Here is a 22,276-nt window from a genome sequence, read left to right as displayed (position 1 = left end):
CCTCACAAAACTGTGGAATCATTAAAATTCGTAGGGGTTCTATTTTCGTGGTATTCTAAGTAGCCCTAACGCACTATTTTACATCCCGGACGAAAACAAATTTTCAAATTAAGGATTAGTTTTTTACTGAAACTGAAATAACATCCTCGCGAATACGCAAAAAAACTCATAATCCACGAAAATTGCCCTCGTGAATATAAATGATTGCACATTAATTGCGACTCTTTCTATGTATGCAGAAATAAAAAAAAAGGACAGTCGTAACTCGTATCAATAAGTATGGAGTTTGTTTATTGAAAGTTGGAAATTTTGCTTAGATACTAAATGTAATAGCCTTTGATAGAGTTTGTTCATCCCTTCTATACGTTGTCATTGGCAAAGGTTGTAACTATGGATAAGTTCACTGGTGTCAGTAGCAACGACCATCTGGATTTTTTTTATTTTTGTTAATGCTATATCATTTGAACAAGACAGCATAGAGAATACAATTTGTCAATAAATTAACAAACACATACACACTGAATAAAGCCTTTTGGGGATATAAAGAGTGAGTTACAAAAGAATCTTTTGTTACTTAAAAAAGGGTTAAACTTTTGAAAAGCGATGTACACGGTTCGGTATTCAGTAATGAATAATAATGTTAAAAGTATAAGATATTGCCAGGGCACATAATGTTGGCAATGTGCTAACGTTGTTTCAAATTCCATTGAAATTTCACGCAAACAAAAATTGCAGGAATCCAGGTGATGTATAAAATATTTAAAATTTCATTTTAAACTAACGGGTCTTTTTTCAATCAGTTCGCTGAAGGTGTTTTACATGTTCCGTAACCTTCGTTGTGATTGGTTGTTGATTCACCTGAGAAAAAGTACAGGACTCTGCGTGCAAATCCCGCATCCCAATACATTATAGAAAATGTTCGTTTTGTGGTTTTTTTTTTTAAATTCTGGGTATTTTATTTTTTAATCACTTCACAAAAGTTCAACGTGTTTTACCAGTTCCGTTACTTTCTTTCGTTCCGATTGGTTGTTGTTTTCTGAATTTCTTCCGTTCAATTGGTCGGAATAGGTGGGTTGTCTATCTCCGCTGTGCTTTGATTGGTCCGTATTTGAGGACACGAAGTTCCAGTCATTTCGCTTTGCACCGCGTGGTTTAGAACACAATTTTGTCCCTGGTTCTTCCGACATGATCTAAAATCACAGATAGATAGATATAAAAATGTTTGTGTCTAAAACTTTTGCGGAAAAACTATGATTAATAACTAAATTGATAACTCATCAATAAATTGATTAATAACTAAATTAATAAAAAGAAGATAGTTCGAAAATGAGCAACGTACTTCAAATAAAAAAAACATCAAAAACCTCATATGGCCAGAAAATAGTCCAGACTTTTACCCCATTTCATTTCAACCAGTAACAAGGCATTGTTTTCAGGTATAACATGAATGACAAAACTGTTTAATTTCTTTCCACTAGATGTTTTAGTTTTATTCAGTAACAATGGTTACAGCTATATTTTCTTGACTACAAAAGTAACAGGAATGACTGGTCTTTTTAGCAAGGGGGTCTTATTTTATTTGGTTGCAATGGTTACAGCTATATTCTGTGGGTGACAAAAGGTAACAGATGTGTCAAGCCCTTTTCTGTTTAGCAGAAAATTGATTCACTCTAAACCCTAATTCTAACACTAAACTTAAACCCTAAACCTAATTTAACCCTAACCTAACCCTCACCCTAACCCCAACTATTCCTATCCCTAACCCTTATCTAACCTAACCCTAACCTAATTTGTAACCAATGTTACCAGTAACCACTGTAACTTGTCACAAGTACATCAGAGTTTGTAAATTATTCACAATCAAGCACTGTAACCAATGTAACCACTGTTACAAAAAGTCAGGACTAATTTCTGGCCATTAATGTACGTATAAAAAACCTTACTTTGGTCTTACTTTACCACAAGCAGTTCCAATGCATTTAATGAACAAGTATCAAACATATACCGGGTATGCGTTGTTTATATTTACATGAAAAGATGCTCTTTTCTTGACATCAGATTAATGCTTAGTAAAGCCTTACCTGGCGAGAGGTCGCTTTGTCAGCATGCACGCTCGCATTCACTCCAAACCCCGACTATAACCTAGCGTTAGTGAACTTCAAAGCAGATCAGATACAAGAAGCTGTTCACATCCAAGGAATGGGATCTTTTATTTTTAGGAGAAAATCTGATTAGGATCCATATATTAATGATAAAATACCCGTTTCGTTCCGGGTATAGCTGTCGGTTTATATTGGCTTAGAAATCGATCTTAGGGAAACAGCCTGGTATATGTCACGGCAAATAGGGAAAGGGATGGCTCGTTCTGGTTTTTTAATTAATACTTAATGAGCTATGCCAATAGGAAATGAAATTAAAATATTTGTGGATGAACTGCGCAACACAAAAAAGCAGAGGTGTGTTTAAAAAGCAGACCCACGTACGGACTAATTCTATTCCCAATTAGATCTTTCGAACCTTTTATGTCTTTCATTTCTAAAGGAAAAATTAATTAGAGTTCAAGCCTGTTAAAATATACAAAGGTTTAGTTTTTGTCAAAAGAAGAATTGACGTGTAAATACTAAGTATACATGATGCTGACAAGTTCATGTGACGAACGAATGCACAATTGGTTCCATGTACGAATGTTTTTCTTTGAAAAATTCGTATAAAATTTAACTAAAATAAGTAGCATATCCAAAAACTATCTATTTATTACGAAATAAGACGCCTGTCTTTGCTCAACTAAACAAATCTCACCCATGCCCCACGTACAGTAAAACTCGGCTATAGCGAACTCGTAGGAACCATTGGATTTACGTCGCTATATCCGTAATTCGTAAGACCGCGCGCATAACGAATTCGTAATGCTAAGCTAAAAAATTCTTTATGTACATGTTCCTTTCCATATGACCATCATTGATTTATTCAAGCATTAAATAAACATACACTTTTAGTCTGAAAATAATTGGATTGGAAATTGAAAAGTGTATGTGATTATAGATTCATTTAAACAATTAACCTGATGTCGCTATGTTCGTACTAAATGGAGTTTACTGTATGTCGTATTTGCTCTACCCCCCCCCCCCCCCCCTTTAAAAAAAAAATAATCAGTCAAAATAAGTATTGGGAAACTTATTTCCTTACCTCAGTATTTAATCATTAATGGTTTCAGTTTCTATAGAAACATCAATTTGCAGGCAAAAATCTCATATATTGACAATAAGAGGATTTAATTAACAACTGTATTTAGTTCTTACTTTTCATTATGTAGACGTAATCTTTTTTGTAGTGATATAATTAAAGGTCTACATAGATCTACAGGTGCACTCGACCAAGCTAATGGGGATTACACGATAACATATCGGGAAAAAAACTCTGCATCATATATAAAAGTGCCCAATGGCATTCACTTACGGCAAAGATAATTTAATCACAAAGAAGAAAAAATATTTATATGACGGCCAGATTAATCAATAGCAATCTCTATTCTGTGAGTATTTCAGTCAATACAGAGTCCTCGTGGGTTTCTGACGAGGAGTCGGATTTGGTATAAACACACAGAACAAGGGGCTTTGAAGAAGCTTCGTGCTTTAATAATCCGATGACAAACGATCGCAGACATCGCTCAGTCTCTCCATGATGGATGGAGAATCTATGCGTGGAGTAAGCCCGTCAGCTCCCTGGGAGGTTTCAGCGAGTCTTCTGCGTCGAGAGCGGCGAAAGGAAAATAAACAACTCCAGCATGGGGGAATGTACACCAATAGATCACGTTAACAAACCTTTTCATCAAAAGATTTTTTCCAATACAGTGTTAATTTTGTAGGTGGCAACGACGAACAATTTATGTATACATGATGCACATAATTTTTTTTTTTCATTTCCTATTTTTAACTTCCGTGGATTTTTCAAGAAAAAGTTTAGTTTTGCATCACTGAAATGTGATAAGCAATAGGGCAGAGGCTGTGACTTAACGGTAAAAACTCCTTTAACCTCAATCATGCAAACTCTATTTCCATTAGGAAAAGTAATGTGGGAGGTGATGAAAATCTCTGGACATGTAATAAGATGCTTTTCTTTTTGCATGTTCATCAGAGCAGTTAGTATACGCTTGACAGAAAGAGAATATAGCTTGTTCGTTGAGGATTTATACCCAGCAATATTTTTTTTCTTTTTCTTTTATATATTTGACAATTCTCAGACTACAAATCAAGATGTCAATTATGTCAAAATGCAGTTAACCTAAACGGTTTTTTTTAATTGTATTTACAATCAAATTAATTGGCTTACTCTTTTTTAAAATAGGAAACATCAGCACATTTAACTTTGAAATAGAAAAATTCATAATTTATCATCAAATATTTGCATGTAAACTTCGAACACATATTAAAACTAGTGGGTATTGTTTTTTTTTACAAAAAACACGTCTCCCCTTCTCCCCAAGGATTGTAATACGGGGCAAATTAAACAATTGAAAAAGAATGATGTCAGCTATATGTTACCTTGATGATGGAGTCTTGTGTTATGGTCCGGACAATATTTTTTATGAAAAACTTGACCTTGAAGAACAAAATAGGTCAAGGTCAAAGTTTTTGGTGGCGTGCACTCCTTTATAATACCATCTACCTATGTTCCAAGTTTGAAGTCTTAATGTCAAAGGGTATTTAAGTTACGGCCTGGACAAATTTGGATGAAGAAGAATAAGAAAAAGAAAGTCGACAAAAACAATATGTCTCCCCTTTGAAAGGGGAGACATAATAAAAAAAACAAAGGCAAATGTGAGATCCTTTAATATGCTTTCTGATTTCAATACACATATATTACCTATATAAACATGCCATATGCATATGTATTTCCAAAAACAATTGCACCTGAGGAAACTGATGAATGGTAATATTACGGTGTATTTGCTAACTAAATTTTAGTGACTCGCGTTTCTTCAGTTTTCGCTCCTTGGTGGCCATGTAATCTTTTCGGACAGGACTCAGTCTCATTTCCAGAATGTTTTTGATTTTTTGCACTATTTCATGAGCAACGTCATCATCAGCCTCAAAGTCGTGGTGCTTATAGCTGTCCTTGTCTGTGAAATAGGTCAGGCGGAACACAGATTTACCTGCCAAACCAGAGATAACAATGTCAGAAAAGACAATTCATTACTCTTTTGGTAATCTAACCTTTGAATAGACCATATTGTGACTAGTACTGTTGGTTCTTTTTTACAAATAACAATCAAATTTTCTAGACCTTAAATACCAGTACTTATTCTGTCAAAGAATCATTGATCAACTTTATAAGAAGATAACTAGGTATACAAATTATCATTATTATTTTGAGAGAGTGAAGTAAAAGAGACTTCTTATCTTACCATTTTTATCTTCTATGATGTCTGCTGAGGCTATGGTGTCTGCTAAATATGTAGCAGCCTTCTGCCTCAGGAACTTGACTGAGCCTTTAGTGCCCACTGGATCAATCTCAATCTTTTCCCCACTTATTCCTACAAAAGACATTCTAGTTACAATAACACTGATCCACTTCTACAAGAGCCACAAAAAAGCATAGGTGCAAATGTACGTCGACTCCAGTAGATCACAATACTTTCATTAGAAATTTACAATACATGTACATGTATATGTATTTGCAACCTCAAGGATGTTATTTTCTTATTCAGAAATGACACTTGATAACAATATTTTGAGAATTTCACATATATCAAGCAGAGTTATTACAAACACAGTGCACAATTTAATACTCTGGTACATTTTCATGGCATGTTTAGTTTTATCATCATCTCACAAATTTATTCAAAATGTAATTTTTTTACTTATACATGTATATTCAAAAATATTTTGAATTTAATAACATTCATCACATGTTCATGAATGTATCCTCCCTCTGCAAATTCAGACTCACTAAACAGCTTTGCATTTCACTTCTTAGAGGGACTAGGACACGATTTGAGCTCAAATATTTCAAAATTCATTTTTTCAATTTTATTGCCTATAATGATTAATATGGATGATTTTCATGCTTTGTCAAAATCAAAATGTCAAATATAGATTTACAAGCAAGTTACAGAGGTCAGAATTCTTTGTTTTGTAAACAAAGCTCCAGTCTTTTTATTGTTCATGTATGCATTGTATTGGTATAAGTTTCACTCAAATGTTGCATTATGTTGTTGATAAAAGTATTCAGGGACACATTAAATCAGTTTATTTTGTTGCCACTAGTGAAATGACAATTTCTTTACTTTAGTACATTATTTGTAAACAAATATAAGACTCGAGCTTTGTTTAAACAATACCAACTTCTTTCCTCTGTATCTCTCTTGTAACTTGATTTCTAGCATTAAAATTTTGGCTAATCACTCAAAACACACAAATACTGTGGTTTCATTAATATTCAAGGGTATCAATTCTCGTGGATAAAGTGAAAATCACAGTTTCAAGGATATGTAAATTCGTGGCCAATGACCCCATCAATACAAAATATTAGTAGAAATTGCAGTTCAATGAATATTTAATTTTAAGGATAAACTTAAGGGTGTTGTTTACTCAGGGTTTGAGTTCTCAAATTCCGATTGTTATAAAGTTCAATGTAATGTGTAAAATTTGTTCTAAACACAAAAAGTATTTATGAAATGAATTATTATTGAAAAAACATTCAATATTTTTACTTTAATATGGAATTAGGCTCAAACAAAACTTGACTTTTAGCCAAACAGAGGAAATTCGGACTAAATTTTGCAGATTTTGTTTTCTGCTAAAAGTTTATTGGCAGTAGTCTATTATTAAAAGTTAGGATTTTATATTTAAGTCTATGTAATTTTGCATATTTTCCGATGGTTTTACCTCACTTATTCATTAAAATAATCTTATGGCACGAATTATAAAAGTCTTGAAAAATGCTTAAAAACGACAAAAGACACCATATCTCAAAATTTTGATCATTGACCTCATGTAAATTTTATGCCAACAGAATAAGGACAATATACGTAGTTTAATACCATAAATGTGTTTGTATTATCATCATTCAATTTTTTGTAAAATTGGAGCAAAAATGGGTAGGGATTTGAAAACTGATAGAGGAAATTCGGACTGGTTTATTTCTTAAAATTGTTGCTGAAATATTAATGCTGTGTACTTATTTAGTGCCACTACAATTCATAAACTGTATCTTATTTTTTAAAGTGTTTACTTATTTGTAATATTTTTATAATTAAGAAAATCTCAATCGTAGAGTAAAATTTTATGGGATTTTTCTTGATTTTTCAATAAATATTCAATGGCCATTAACTCAAAAAGTAGGTCATTGACCTACTTTTCTGAAAGTGAAAAATAACAATACAAGCAGGGGTCTATAACACACAATAGATGGTTTTTCATTATCATCAGTGGATTTTTTTTTCATTCTGAGTAAACGTCATCCTTAACAATGAAATCAACGAAAATTAGTATTCATCGAATATTGATGAAACCACAGTAGATCATTTGATACAGAAAAATTAAATATCAAGTTTTTCATCTCATATCATGTCTAGGTCCCTTCAAATTACATAATGAACCAATATTTTCTCAATGGAACAAGCCTAACCTAGTTGGACCTCCGTGTTGGTCCTGAGTCGATGAATCATGTTGACGATGTAACTCTTGTACTGATGGCTGGTCAGTGAGTCCGCTATCGTTGACACATCCCCGTCCCGTTCCTCCTCAAACTCACCACGAGTACCTGTACAGCAAACCAGTCAAATTAACATGTTCCATTAACTCAGTTTGAGATAGATTCTCACCAGATTCTAAGGGAACAAACTACACTGTATTTGTAATCTACAGCAGTTAAAAGCTAAACAAACTAGAGGTACTGTGAGCAAGCTCATAATTGATACCCCCCGCTAAGAACTTCCAATGTTTCTCCATTAGAAAGATATGGACCAGACACAAATTTTGCATTTTTTCTGCCATTGACCTTGACCTTGCCTTGGATCAAGGTCATGACACACCCTTAGGTCATAAGCAATCTTTGTGTGAAGTAAGAACTTCCAATGTTTCTCCATAAGAAAGATATGGACCGGACACGATTGCACAGACAGACGGACAGACGGACGGACGGATGGACAAGGTGATTCCTATATACCCCCCTAAACTTTGTTAGCGGGGGGTATAATTATTGTATATCTTGAAAAATATTTAAATCCATCAACATATTAACAAGTCATCACTGATTTGCAAAACTACAGTTGGTGTTCTACATACTGTTTTCACGGACCAGGCAGAACTCTAGTGTGTCCATACTGGCCAGTGTAGCATCGAGCTCTAATGACACCCCGGGCTCGCTCTGTTTCTCAATGTTGTACTGCTGACCTACATACAAAATCAAAACCTATTACAAGCACAGGTATCTCTATATTCATGGCAAATGAGCAACAGTTGGATCTAACAAATCTGCTTTTTGAGAATCACTTTTAATGTAATGTGTATATTAAATGTAATTTGTATTACTGCATCATACCTGGCCTTATTTTAACTTTTCTTCGTTTTAATACCCTCTGTAAAATTTCTCGAATAGTTGTGTTCATGTTTTCCACTTGGAATTTGTTGAAGCCTCTGTTTGGAACATATCTGTAACACAAAATAAGCAAAATAAGCACTGCCTTTTTCACTTAGTTTAATGAATCTGATTGATGGCTTTTAGTTTTAAGCTATTTCATATACATGTAGTTCAATTATTGGTATCCAAAATATCTCAATGACTTCTATTGTGGAGATACATGCTAAATTATTGGGGAAGTCTTTATAAAATTTTCAATATGATGGGGTTATTGATGAATTCATAATACATGATATCAAAAATTCAAAATTGTTTGCAATATCAATTATAAAGAAATACTGATTCATAGTTCATTTTAAATACTGGTTTATGCATCAATACAGCTCAATTCAATAATGGGAATTCTTTGCTTGTTATCGTGATTTACTGTAAACCAACTACATGTATGCCATGTGTCATCTTTCATTTGCAAATAGCCATGCAGTTCAGAATGAAAGAAGTAACATTACCATAGATGTTTACTGAAGTAGCAAGACAGAACTTGCTACAACGTGTGTGGAGACAGAACTTACACTGTAACCTCGTGTGTGGAGACAGAACTTACACTGTAACCACATGTGTGGAGACAGAACTTACACAGTAACAACATGTGTGGAGACAGAACTTACACTGTAACCATGTGTGTGGAGACAGAACTTACACAGTAACAACATGTGTGGAGACAGAACTTACACTGTAACCATGTGTGTGGAGACAGAACTTACACTGTAACCACGTGTGTGGAGACAGAACTTACACAGTAACAACATGTGTGGAGACAGAACTTACACTTTAACCACGTGTGTGGAGACAGAACTTACACTGTAACCACTTGTGTGGGAACAGAACTTACACTGTAACCACGTGTGTGGAGCGGTTGTTTGCAGGTGGAGGAATGTCTTTTTCTACCAGAGCCAGCTTTGAGAAACCAAACTTGGACACTGGTTCTCTATTGTCTAAACTTGGAAAATCTGTGTCCACCTCACCATCATCTTCAGCAATGTGGAGACAGTACATCTCTATGTTTTCACTACAATGTAATTTGATGAATTGAAAATTTTCCAATCCAAACATCATTTACATTTAATACATGTATCTTTCTTAAAGTATGACTGAAAAAGATCTTTAGCAGCACCAATTCATCTTACTAATTTTAATTCATTTAAGGAGGCTTGGTGGTCAACAAATTAACCATCAGATCTGCCTAAACCTTGGACATAAAGATATTTATGGCATAAACTAACATTTAGTAAAGAAAAAAAATCCAAATATTTAAGCTTTGAAATTTGACCATCTTCCTATATCTTTATACAGAGATCTTCTTCTTAAGGAAATTAAAAAAGTATAAAAATGGTAATGCCCATTGAGTCCTCTTGAATATTACTCAAATCATCCTCACTTAAGTTTAGGTTCCCTTCCTTCATTTGTGTACTGCCAGCAAATTAGGCCAATCAAATCATGGATTTTGGCTGATGCCACAACAATGACTGTAATAGGATACTCCCTCTCTCCAGGAGGGCACATGGTCAAAAATATATCAATCTTCTTAGTTGGAGTTCCAACACTGGCCTTTAAAACCAAAATTTGAAATAATAAACACTAAATGACAATAAATCACACAAAGTATTTAGAAAACTATTTTTGTTTTAGGATTTCAAGACAGAAATAAGCTGATCAATTAAAGCCTTTACACACCCTTCCATCAAACTTTGCATATTCCAGAAATCGGTTTTCTCCTGAACTGGCATAATTCTCAATTTGCTGCGATAATTTGGAAGCTTTTGACAGCTCCCCTGGATCAGAATCTGGGTATGGCAGAGATTTCTTTTCAAACAGGTGCCCTTTATCTTCAGCTACAAACAAAAATTGTTGGTGAAAAAACGTAAAATAGATATTATCATATTTAACTTTGCATTATAAACATTCAAAGCATACCATACTAAGGAAAATTTTCAATCCCTTTTATGTTTGCCACACTCAACCACATAGTCAGTGGAAAAATCAAAAATGCATAATTTGATAAAACATGTATCTAAAGTGGAAGTGGAGCTATGTCTCTTTCATCTTTAGTTGCCAAAAGTCTAATCATTTATCATTATTTCTGAGAGTATAAAGATGATCAAAATAAATAAACAAGAGGCCCATGGGCCACATCACTTCCCATGGTAACTTAGTAATTTTACCGGTACTTTATTTCAGGAGTCAATACATGTATCATCAAGCATTCTGTGAAAAATATGCTAAAGTGGCAGAAATTTCAAAATGAGGGAAAACTAATATAAAATGAATCAGAATACACCGATTTACAAACATGAGTGACCAAAATAACTTTTTATATAGTTCTGGAAAAGATAGAAATGTGAAAATTTTACTTGTAGACACACATACAGATTGAAGCCAGACAAAGAGTGATCTGAAAAGCTCACCTAAGCTTTAAGCTCAGCTGAGCCAAAACTCTAAAAATTCTCTGTTTTTAATTTAGATTTTTTGCATATAAACCAATTCATAAATTCAAATGAACAGCATCATTAAGATAATTTTTTTTTTTTTTTAATTCCTTCTCATTGTTATTTTTCCATTTCTCTCTCATTGTCAACTTTTTTTCAAATCATATTGATTCATAAAACACAATGAAGAATTTCATCAAAGTATCTTAATTCTGGCAAAAAACAACAACCCAGGATTGAGATAAATTTCTAAACATTATTACGGAATCCTTGTTGGCTAAGTATACTTATCCATAGAAATTTTTTAAAATTTATAATAAAAGTAAAAAAAATTCTGTGAAATAGACAACTTATACCTGTGTAATCTGATGGGCAGTCTCGCCATGATATGTTTTTGACCTTTCGTTGACTTTTCTTCTCTTTCTTTAACCTCTCCAGTCTCTGTGCAGTGTTAGATCTCAGTCTGTGTCCTGTTGTGTGAGCAATGAATTTAGCATCTTAATCTAGTCACATACAAAGATTATGTCCTATTAGCTTAAAAAGATTTAATTTACACTATTATAAACAGTATGTGTACAAATATAGAGTAACCCTCCAACAATTTTAAATATTTTGTTGAAGATGCTAATTAACTTTGAGTTTATTTATTGTATTATAAAGCAATTGTAGAGTTAAAGTGGTAGTCTATATGATGTAAAAAGTTACCATATCCCATGTCTGGAAGAATATCGTAAGACGTAGATAGTTCATGATCTGAGAATTCTGCGCCGCTATCGGTGAAGGATCCATCTAACCTAAATAAAATAACCCGCAGTGAAACAAAAAGTGCCTCAATCAAATAAAACCCTCTAAAGTGGTTTTTAGATAATGAAAGGCAAATGAATATAAGTTTGACAGCTTAAATAAATGTACTGGGTAGTTGAGCTTAAGGAGTCTCAAGGGAGAATGTTTCAAACATACGATTTCCTTTACTTTTTTACAGTGATAGTTGAACTTATGAGTAAAATATTTGCAAAATATAAAGTAAATTGAGCGGATAGTTTATCTGTTTACCGCACTCAAATTCTGGGGGTATGTCCGAATCATGCCCGACATTTTATATATGATTATATAGAAAAAAAGGGGGTTTCATTTCAATTTCATATGTAAAAAAACTACAAACATACAATTTTCTTTTAATTTTCAGCGATGGAAGGATAACGTATAAATAAACTTTTTGCCAAATTAAAACGAAATTGACCAGATAGTTTTAATGCTATCCACCCTCATAGTTTGGTCCTGTAAACATGTCGTGCCAGCCATTTTACATATAGAATTGTATAGAATACAAAGATGTTTACGAATCATATTCAATCTTATTTGTAATAGATAAAAAATACCTAATTTCTACTCACACAGAACATGAAAGAATCGTGCAATTGTTTTTATTTTGCAAATAATATTTTCAATTTTAATTATATTGACACTGCAATAAAAAATGCATGACGTTTATTTTTGTCAATTGTTATGTCAAAGTCTCAACTGACGTCAACCGCAGACATTAACTCAGACGTGGATAACGTCGATTTTTTAGAAGCGGTTTAATAATTAAAATACTTCTGAATATTATTCTAACAATTCATTTCACTAAAAATAATTTTTATATAAGTATTTTTTAAAAATAAAAACATTATATGATAACCTGTATATTTGAACATTTTACTTCACATATGCGTTTATGACAGTAATGCAAAATACCCTGCACAGAGGGCGCAAGATTTTAAACCTGCGAGTGACCTTAGTAGTATAATTCAAATCTTTATATTTTGTGTAACATACCTGGAAACTTTTTTGCTTTCTCTGTCTGTTTCATCATTTTCAATTATCAACTCACACATTCCAGTATCATCACTTGTAATGAATGAGTTTCGAATGTGAGCCAGAAGGAAACCTGCATTGTCCATCATAGCCATGATTGATACTATAGGAGTAGCTCTCTAACTAAGGAGTTGTAACATACTGTATTCAAAAGAAAAATAAGTATTCTTACTATATACTTGCTATAAAATACTGGGTTTTTAAATATAATATATCTAGCCTCCTACAGCAATTTTGTTGTTGTCCTTAAGCATTAAGACAGATGTAAATCTGATGTAAATTGTGCATCCCAGATAAGTGCTGTGTTCTAAACACTGAAGGAAATGTAGGTAATCCCTGCTACTGTTTAGACAAGTAAACACATTGGCAATTTACTATATACAACAGCTTGTATAAATATGTTATTCAAAATATACGTTTCACAAGAATTTATCAAATTTTTACCTTTTCATAAGCTTCTTCTAGACCCTTTCTGCTCTTCTGTCACAGAAGGTACAAAAGATCATTTATGTAAATTGAAATCAGAGAAACGTTTTTCACAACTAGAACTGCAGAGAAGTAACAAGTTACAAATCGACTTTGACGAACTTCAGTTGACCATCGAAAACGTGGGTAAACAAATATTTTCATAAAATGCAAACTTTTCCACTTTTACTTTAATTCATATTTATGACGTTGAACAACAGAATTGGCATACACTTTTAATGACATACAGTTAACATCTAAATGTTCTTAAATAACGTAAGACTTAAAAAAGATTATAAGCAAAAATTTCTTACATGTTTTCTTTTAACGTCGTAACTTGCTAGTTATGTAAATTCCCTTGGAAAGTTTTTTTTTTTTTTAGTTTTTTTTAGACATTCACATATTTATTCAAATTCAATTCCAGGTGCTTTTGAACATGACATAAAATGAATCTGCTTCCTCAAAACTACAAAGACTTCCATTCAGCTGAATATTGGGAGAACTTTTTTCAGAAAAGAGGAACAAAGGCATTTGAATGGTACATCTTTAATATGTACATTAAGCATTTATATTGTTTAACATACAGTTTTAGCACACAACCAGATTAAGTGACCTTGGTGGATGTGTAACCCAAGATTCCGTATTATTTGTATGACATACATGTATGCAATGGAGATTCAGATGGTCACATTTTCAGCAAATCCAATCACTAGTGGAGTCTTGGATAAGCAAATGTTTTTTTGTAGCTCAACTCTATTTTCAGATATATATATAATTTTTGGAATGGTTCAGACCACCATTAAAAATGATTTCTTTTTTGTTATACATGTATATCAGTAAATTGTGCTATTCCATATAAACACTAAGACAGATAAATGGTGCAAATTACTTTACATTAACATGTTTTAAGTACCGATAATTGGATGACTACAAGAAAAACATATGTGTGAATCAAGCAACAAAATATGAACTTTATTTCTGAAACAAATCATTAATGCTTTAAATTTAATATCTTATTACTTGTTATTGTGCTTAGATATTTGTTGTTATGCACCAAATTTATCATTAATACAGTATCAAATCAACATATATGATGCTTGATTTCTTGTGTTTTTGTTTAAGTTGTTTGTTTAAAAATTACTGATTCTTTCCTAAAATGCAAATTCTATGATGGTTTGATATACAGATATATTATTCAAGAAAATTATGTGTCTTCACTAGAGAATGAGTGTTTTAGAATAATAAATAATGTAAATAAATGCTGTAGCAGTTGTAAAATACATCTATTTTGCTTTTTGTTAGGTATGGAGAATATCCAGAGCTTTGTGGAGTTCTTCACAAGTATGTTAAGACAGCTGATAACATCCTGATGATTGGGTGTGGTAACTCGGTACTGAGTGAGAACCTGTTTGATGTTGGGCATCACAACATCACAAACATCGACATCAGTGATGTTGTGGTCAGACAAATGACAGAGAGAAACAAAGAGCAGAGGCCAGAAATGAAGTATCTAAAAATGGATGCACTTGATGTAAGCATCAGTTTTAGCACTGTTGTTTCATTCAACTCGTAATTAGATGGTGCAAAATAATTATTCAATGAATATACAATATAAATATATAAATATATATATATGTGTGATACAGGCTTGGGGCGAATTACATTGTAAAGTAATGCATTACATTACCATTACTTCATGAATTTGGGCATTAAATTACCATTACCATTACTTGATTTTCTTAAAGTAATGCATTACATTACCATTACATGGGTAAAGTAATGCATTACCATTACCATTACTTTGTTTTAAAACAGTAAAGCTAATAAAGAGTTTTTGCAAATGTTTCAAATTTAAAACACTCTTTAACATATCTACAGGTTCAATTTTTTGTTGTTCAGTATCTGAGGTTCAAATTCAATGACTATATATACAAGAGTCATTCTTTATTTGCTCAATATATAATAATCTTGTGGCATTATGAACAACATATTACATAAGTAAAAAGACATTTATAGACATTTAGCATGATACAATGTCAGATATGATATAGAGACACAGAATTCGTGCATAATAGAAAACAATTAATGGAATAATGTTGCGGTTATTAAAAAGCTTAATAGAGATATTTACCCAGATAACACAAATCTTTATAATTTTGGACACTTAATTGTATTAATTTATAGACAGAGGGGTTTTCCCAGTCATATTTCTTAATATATTTTAATCGGATTTCTTTATGCTGAGGACACTTTAAGACAAAAGATTGCTGTTGCACTTTATGATCAAAGTTTCAAAGGTTTCATCTTTTAACTGCATCCTATTAGTTTGAAAATCTTCCCAGCTATACTAAATAAACGTTCTACAGGTGCAGTGGAAGCTGGGACTGAAAGATTGTTTGACAATCTTTATCTTAGGATATATTAAGTGTAAGAATAGAAAAATCAGTCCAAACTAATTAATATGCATGTACAAGAGAGAGAGAGAGAGAGAGAGAGAGAGAGAGAGAGAGAGAGAGAGAGAGAGAGAGAGAGAGAGAGAGAGAGAGAGAGATTATTTTCAAATGGGTTTACTTATAATATTGGAAGTGATTTTGATTTTCAACACTGTGATACTGTTGTTTGAAAAGTTCTCTCTCAAATGATTTTGCAGAGTAATTCAAATTTTACATGTTGATTAATATGGAATAGAAATTGAATTCACTGATGAACATGTCTTTAAATCTAACAATTCAATTTTAAAAAAAATTCATATTTAAATCTGCAAGTTTTACTTATGATAGAAACTAAGAAGCAAACATAATAAGTATTTTGTACTTTTCCTTTATGGTTATAGATGGAATTTAAAGATTCTTCATTCAGTGTTGTCTTGGACAAAGGAACATTGGATGCCTTAATGGTGGACGATTCAGAGGCTGTGAATGAAGACATCAATAAATTGTTCTGTGAAATTGGGAGAGTGCTGAAACTTGGTGGTCGCTATGTTTGCATATCCCTAATGCAAGACCATATCTTGAACAAAGTTCTCCAGTATTTTCCAGATATGTGAGTACAAGTATTGAATTACGAGTGCAAAGACTAAGATTTTTGCAATGAAAAATGGTAGGTTTTAGATGATATTGATTATCTTTATTTATCACATACAGATCAGAGGTGCCATACATGTTTTTTGAGGGAATAGTATTTTTAATTAAAGTTTACTTAATTTCAACCACAATTTTTATTGAATAAACTACATGTTCATCGATCATTTCAGATGATAAATTTGAGCTAGGAATTTCTTTTAATGACCAGTTTACATAATCTGATGTATCAGTTGTTACATGTATATTTTAGAGGTTGGCCTGTTAGAATTCACAAGATTGACACAGAGAATTCTGAAAACACAGATAAGGATTTCCATCTCCCAGTGTTTGCCGTAGTTTTCACAAAATTTAAGAAAATGCCAAATATGAAACCTGTAAGTGAAATAGGTGCTGCCATTTAAGCTGTGATATTTATGAAAACAGTTTTATATCAAGTAAAATATGCATTTTTTTCTGAATTTGTTCTTGAGTTAATTTTATTTTTTTCTATCTCAATTTATGATGGTTTACATAAAAGTTGTATGGAATTTATATTTTTATAGATACTTGAAATTAGCAACTCTGAGGATAAATTAAGCCGACACAATGATGTAGACGAAGTGAAAACTCTGATTAAAGAAGTACAGTACTATGCCATGATCAGACAGAAACTTAGCAAGAGGTTTGAGCAGTGTCAATTCCTCTTACCTTAGGATTTAATAACATGCAATGCCAGTGTACAGATGACAAGACTTTGTTTTACTTACAGGAATTTGTTTGGAGAACAAGTGTCCTTGACCCTGTTTACATCAGCATCCACTGAGCCACGTTATACCCTGCACGTTCTGGATGTACCGGAAACTGGCCTCAGAAAATTTGCCATTTTTATAGTCCCACAGGGGAGGTAATTTGTACATCTTTAAATCATTTATTTTTAGTTTATATTTATTATAAACTAATATAAACTTATACATGTATATACATCCTAAAAGAGAGAGAGAGAGAGAGAGAGAAAGAGAGAGAGAGAGAGAGAGAGAGAGAGAGAGAGAGAGAGAGAGAGAGAGAGAGAGAGTATGTATTGGGAGAATAGAAGAAATAGAAGAGAGTTTATTTTTTTTAAATACATGTATAAGCCTTTGAGACTAAGAATAGTAGTTAATTTGACAGAGAAACTGATTGGTTGTTTGGGTCAGAAGAAGGGAGGAACCACTTGGCTAAGAGTGCAGGCTTTGAGAGACTAGTAGTGGTCTCTCTTAGCAGGCACCACACATATGTTGACATGGAAAGTGTTAAACAGGAGCTGTCATTGAAAGTCATGGAACTGGCACCACCAGGCTACAAAGAAGGAGTGCAGGTGTGTTCACTCTCAGGAGATTTTTCACTGAAAGTAGGCAATTTAATATGTTAACTTTTTACTTTGTCTAAAAAGCAACATAATGGACATTGGAGGATATGTACCAATTTGTTAGGTATCATTTCATATGCAGCATGTTGTTTTAATAGGCTATAAGATAAAATGACTTGATCTTTCAAAAAATCATTATAGTACGATTTGCCAGTCTTGATGTCTGGTGAATTGATGAGCCAAGTTTGTAAAACTATTTTGATTCGAAAATTGTTATGTTAAGAAAGAAAAAGAAAGAAAAAAATCCAATTATCGAGAGATGATTTTTTAAAGATTCCATTTCTGTCGTTGGGAGAAGACATTGGGAGTCGAACTGTAGTGTGTGAAGGTCACAGTGAACTGAGCGGGGACTATATAGTGGAGGATGTGGTAGCTGATGAAGGACAAACATTCAGAAGACTCATCTTTACTTCCTGTCCAAATGTTATCCAATCGGAAGCCAGATTGAAATTAGGTAGATGATTCTTTATTATCATGCTACAAGTTTTATCACAGAGATGTTAGGATAGCAGTTACTTTTATAAATTCCATATTTTCAGTCTGTTTTCCTTATAGCTTTTTATAAACTAATAAAATTTCAATTTAAATACAATACAGGTGATGTCATTAAGGGGGTTTTTACACTATGATTTCAAAAGATATTTAATTTACTTGTACTGGTATGTGAGAAGTGAACCAAGTACATATGAGAAAGCCCGGTTTCTTAATTATGATATATTATACTTGTAGAGGGAAAAAAGAAAGGAAAAGGAAAGAAAAAACATGTTATTGACAACAGCTATTTGGCCAGCCATTACTATGTTGCCATGGTGACAGGATTAGGATTTCTAAACTCTGCTGTTAATAAAAATGGTAAGTGATCCTCTTCAGTATCTTTCTCATTTGAATGTAGACACCTATGCAGTTTTTAATATACAATTTGAAAGGAGATTTTAAGACACATTAATTTTTAGCCGGGCTCTGCTGAAAGCAGAGTCCTGGCTATAGGCAGGCAAATCGCCAATGTTACTATAAATAGCACAACTTCAAAAGGAAACAAAAAACCAAACAGCGTCAAGGTAAAGCTTCCAATATACCAAATAGTTACACAAAGAGCCACGTTTTGTCAAAAGTGTTGGCATTTTGTTTCCTTTTTTAAATTTCGAATGAATTGTCTATCTTTTTTAGTTTTCTTATTAATAACATGTTTTTAAAACATTACTATGCATTTTGGACACATACAATGCGCATAAATTTCCATGAACTACTTTGCTGCGCGATTAAGAAATGGGGATTGAATATATAATGCTTGTTGCAAAATTCAAGGCAGCAACTATTGAACTTTTTAACTTCTACTAGACAGACATATTTTTTGTTTATAGCCGCTTACAAAATTTGGTGTCGCTCTCTGATGCTTTGCCGACATTAAAAGCATGAGAGAGAGAGAGAGAGAGAGAGAGAGAGAGAGAGAGAGAGAGAGAGAGAGAGAGAGAGAGAGATATTTTCAGTCTTTACTTCACAATATGGATAAAGACACACCAAAAGAGCCCGGCTTTCAGTACTTCAGTACTTTGATTAATTCATTCCTGTTGGTATAAAAATTAAATTTTCAAATATACATGTATATTCAATGCCATATTTACATTTGCAAATGTGTTTTAATACATGTATATGAACCATCTAAAAGCAAAGGTAGCTAAACACAGTTTCGTATAAAATCCAGGGGGTTTTTCTCTGGGGAAAAGCATGATGGGTAGGGATTTTCCTGCTATTTTTATGCGGTATACATGAAAATCATATTTTTAAACTCTCAGTTGCATAATATAGTGAATTATCTTTCGAATACATGAAAAAAGTATGTAGAAAATTTTTAAAAATTAATTTTGTGAGACTCTAAAATAAAGGGCGGTAACTCCAAAAACATCCCGATTTTACACATGCAGATTTTCATGAATTTTTTAGCGGGTAACATAGCCCTTTAAAAAGCTGGCGAATGTACCCTGAAAATACTATGAAATGATGCCTAAGGACTTGCTCTTGAAAATGTACAGAAATAAAAATGGCTGATTTGGTTGCATTCTGCTTTTAGGGGGAGCCTAAAATGCATGGGTGTACTGCATTTAGAGGCATCCTTTTGTCTATTTTCCGCATGTTTTGAGTGCCACATAAATTCTAGCGTTAAGTTACATGCGCATTATTTTTAAATATTTACAAAATTCACGATTTTATCTTTCTATTGATATATAAATATATATGTAACATATTTTAACAATTTATTTTTATAGGGGCCAGTTTTGCTTGCCCCTCATCTAAAAACGTCCTTATAACGTTACATATAAAACTGTTTTGCACCCAAAAATGTTCATTTCTGTAAATATTTTTAATTTGTCAAGATGTCATTTCTTGACCTTACAATGATTTATGCTCAAGCTAATGGTTTGATGGTTGATTAATACTTGATACAGTTTAATACAATGTACTTTTGAAGTCTGAAGAATTTGCCTCTCTCAAACATAAGTATAAGTTATAACCATGAAAAAAGTTCACTGAGATATGAATTTGACTGATCAAATACTTCGAAAAGTCCTTCGGGCTTTACTGGATTTGACCATGTGACCAATCAAGTTTATATCCCAGTAAATAGTTTTAAACTTTCTGTTTATATTTTGATCATACTTTGTAGAGAGATTAAGCTGTGTATTGATAGGTCTTGGTGGAGGAGGGTTGCCCAACTTTTTACATCAGCACATTCCACAGGTAAATCTAAGTATTCAAGAGCTCTTTTCTGAAGTTATATTGCTGGTAAATATACCCGGGTAATATCAGATCCTCTGAGCTCCACATTATATAGGATCTGTTATCTATTTAACAGTACATGTATGTGTACCTTTTGACATAAGAAAATATGTTAGAAATCAAGGAAAACCATTGTTTATTACATTCTTTTGTTAATTATTATTTTGCATTGAAAATATTCTTCTTTTTTTTTTTGCTGACTGGTGTAGATGGAGATAAACAGCGTGGACATTGACCCGGCGATCGTAGAGGTGGCCAGAAAGTGGTTTGGATACCAGGAGGACCAGCGACAGAGAGCTCATGTGGCTGACGGAATCAAGTTTGTTCAGGATGCCATCAAACAAGGTTCTAAATTTAGTTGTCATCAAAACTTTTATTGAAAGTTTTTCATATATCCATGCCAGTTATGGCAGGGTTTTTTTTTAAAAAATAGTTCCTGCAAGTTAATATATATTACATCTATGCCGGTAAATAGCATTTTGAAAGTATATAAATATTGTGAAAAATCATAAACAATAATTCCATTTTTGTATAGAATCAGTTTAAAAACATTTGTATTTTCGAATTGTTTAACAACCTAGTTGTAATATTTCTTTACAGGACAGAAAAAAGACATTGTGATTCTAGATGTAGACAGTAAAGATAGGACAACAGGCATGAGTTGCCCGCCCCTGCCCTTTGTAACACCTGCTTTTATGACTTCTGTCAAAGATTTGCTCAAAGACTCTGGTAAGTCTATTTTTAGCAATAATATTGTACATGTATTTAAAAAAGTACATTATCATGCATAGTTGCAATTTGTATTTTTTTTCTTAGACATATTTGTAAAAGATAAAGTTGTGAAGAATATTCCCCCATTATTAAAAAGCTTTTTAAAAAGCTTTTTGAGAAGCTTAACATTCTCTACATTAAAAGCTTCAGATCTTCTTCTCTTGAAGTGAGGTTGAAACCCCAATCAGGAAAGGTTATCGGTACTTTGTAATTGGTGTGTTATTCGATAATCATGGAATGAGACTTTCTCACTTTTCTCCTAGGCCTACTGATGATAAATGTTGTTTGCCGAGATGACAAGCTGAAGAATCAGGTGTTTCAAGACATCCAGGAAGTGTTTCCCTATGTGTACACCAAAGACTTTACAGACGATGTGAACACAGTGTTGTATGCCCTCCCCTCCCAGCCTGTGTTACCTGACCCCACATACAGGTCAGAAACAGGGGGTAAGAAAAAGGGGGGTCCAGTAGACCCATTGATTAGGGGGCTCAGTGCCAATGTGTCAGTGCTGCAGAAAAACATTAAAGACTCGAACAGTTCCGTCAGTGTGGATCTTGTGGAGATGCTGCAGGGAATTCAACTGGTCAACAGGTGAAAACTTTCTATACTAGAGAGAAATACATCTTATGAACAAGATATGATTTTGTCGTTTTTTACATTTATATCACATTTTTAGGTCACCTGAGTCACTCAGGTGACCTATTGCAATTGGTCTTCGTCCGTCGTCGTGCGTTGTGCGTCGTGCGTCGTGCGTTAACAATTTTACATTTTTAACTTCTTCTTGAAAACTACCAGGCCAATCTTAACCATTTTTGTTGTGAAGCATCTCTATGGTAAGAAGAATCTAAATTGTGAAATTTATGGCTCTACCA

At 33.0% G+C, this 22,276-nt stretch overlaps 2 protein-coding genes across 3 annotated transcripts; one reads left to right on the top strand and one right to left on the bottom strand.

Annotated features, from left to right (window-relative positions):
- Positions 1–4,812: 4,812 nt before the first annotated feature.
- On the bottom strand, positions 4,813–13,459 carry LOC105340981 (target of rapamycin complex 2 subunit MAPKAP1). The gene is made up of 12 exons (XM_011447250.4): positions 13,371–13,459; positions 12,888–13,067; positions 11,775–11,863; positions 11,426–11,539; positions 10,318–10,475; positions 10,022–10,191; positions 9,476–9,652; positions 8,545–8,654; positions 8,289–8,396; positions 7,630–7,764; positions 5,405–5,533; positions 4,813–5,152 (listed from the first exon to the last, which is right to left on the bottom strand). Exons 2-12 carry the CDS (start codon positions 13,019–13,021, stop codon positions 4,950–4,952), a joined length of 1,527 nt encoding a protein of 508 aa, XP_011445552.2. The 5' UTR covers positions 13,022–13,067; positions 13,371–13,459; the 3' UTR covers positions 4,813–4,949.
- LOC105340982 (eEF1A lysine and N-terminal methyltransferase) lies at positions 13,433–22,040 on the top strand. Of its 2 annotated transcripts, none has more exons than XM_011447251.4 (14): positions 13,433–13,534; positions 13,816–13,929; positions 14,694–14,922; positions 16,225–16,433; positions 16,725–16,848; positions 17,017–17,135; positions 17,223–17,357; positions 17,621–17,807; positions 18,132–18,312; positions 18,588–18,710; positions 20,521–20,594; positions 20,843–20,978; positions 21,234–21,362; positions 21,668–22,040. In XM_011447251.4, exons 2-14 carry the CDS (start codon positions 13,838–13,840, stop codon positions 21,997–21,999), a joined length of 2,070 nt encoding a protein of 689 aa, XP_011445553.2. In that variant the 5' UTR covers positions 13,433–13,534; positions 13,816–13,837; the 3' UTR covers positions 22,000–22,040. The 2 variants fall into 2 exon arrangements, with proteins under 2 accessions (XP_011445553.2, XP_011445554.2); XM_011447252.4 differs by having other exon boundaries at positions 13,497–13,538.
- Positions 22,041–22,276: the final 236 nt, after the last annotated feature.

This window comes from Magallana gigas, chromosome 2, assembly GCF_963853765.1.
Source record: "Magallana gigas chromosome 2, xbMagGiga1.1, whole genome shotgun sequence".
Lineage (NCBI taxonomy): Eukaryota > Metazoa > Mollusca > Bivalvia > Ostreida > Ostreidae > Magallana > Magallana gigas.
The sequence above is the reverse complement of the archived record's forward strand: the minus strand, read 5'-3'. Positions and strand labels throughout refer to the sequence as shown.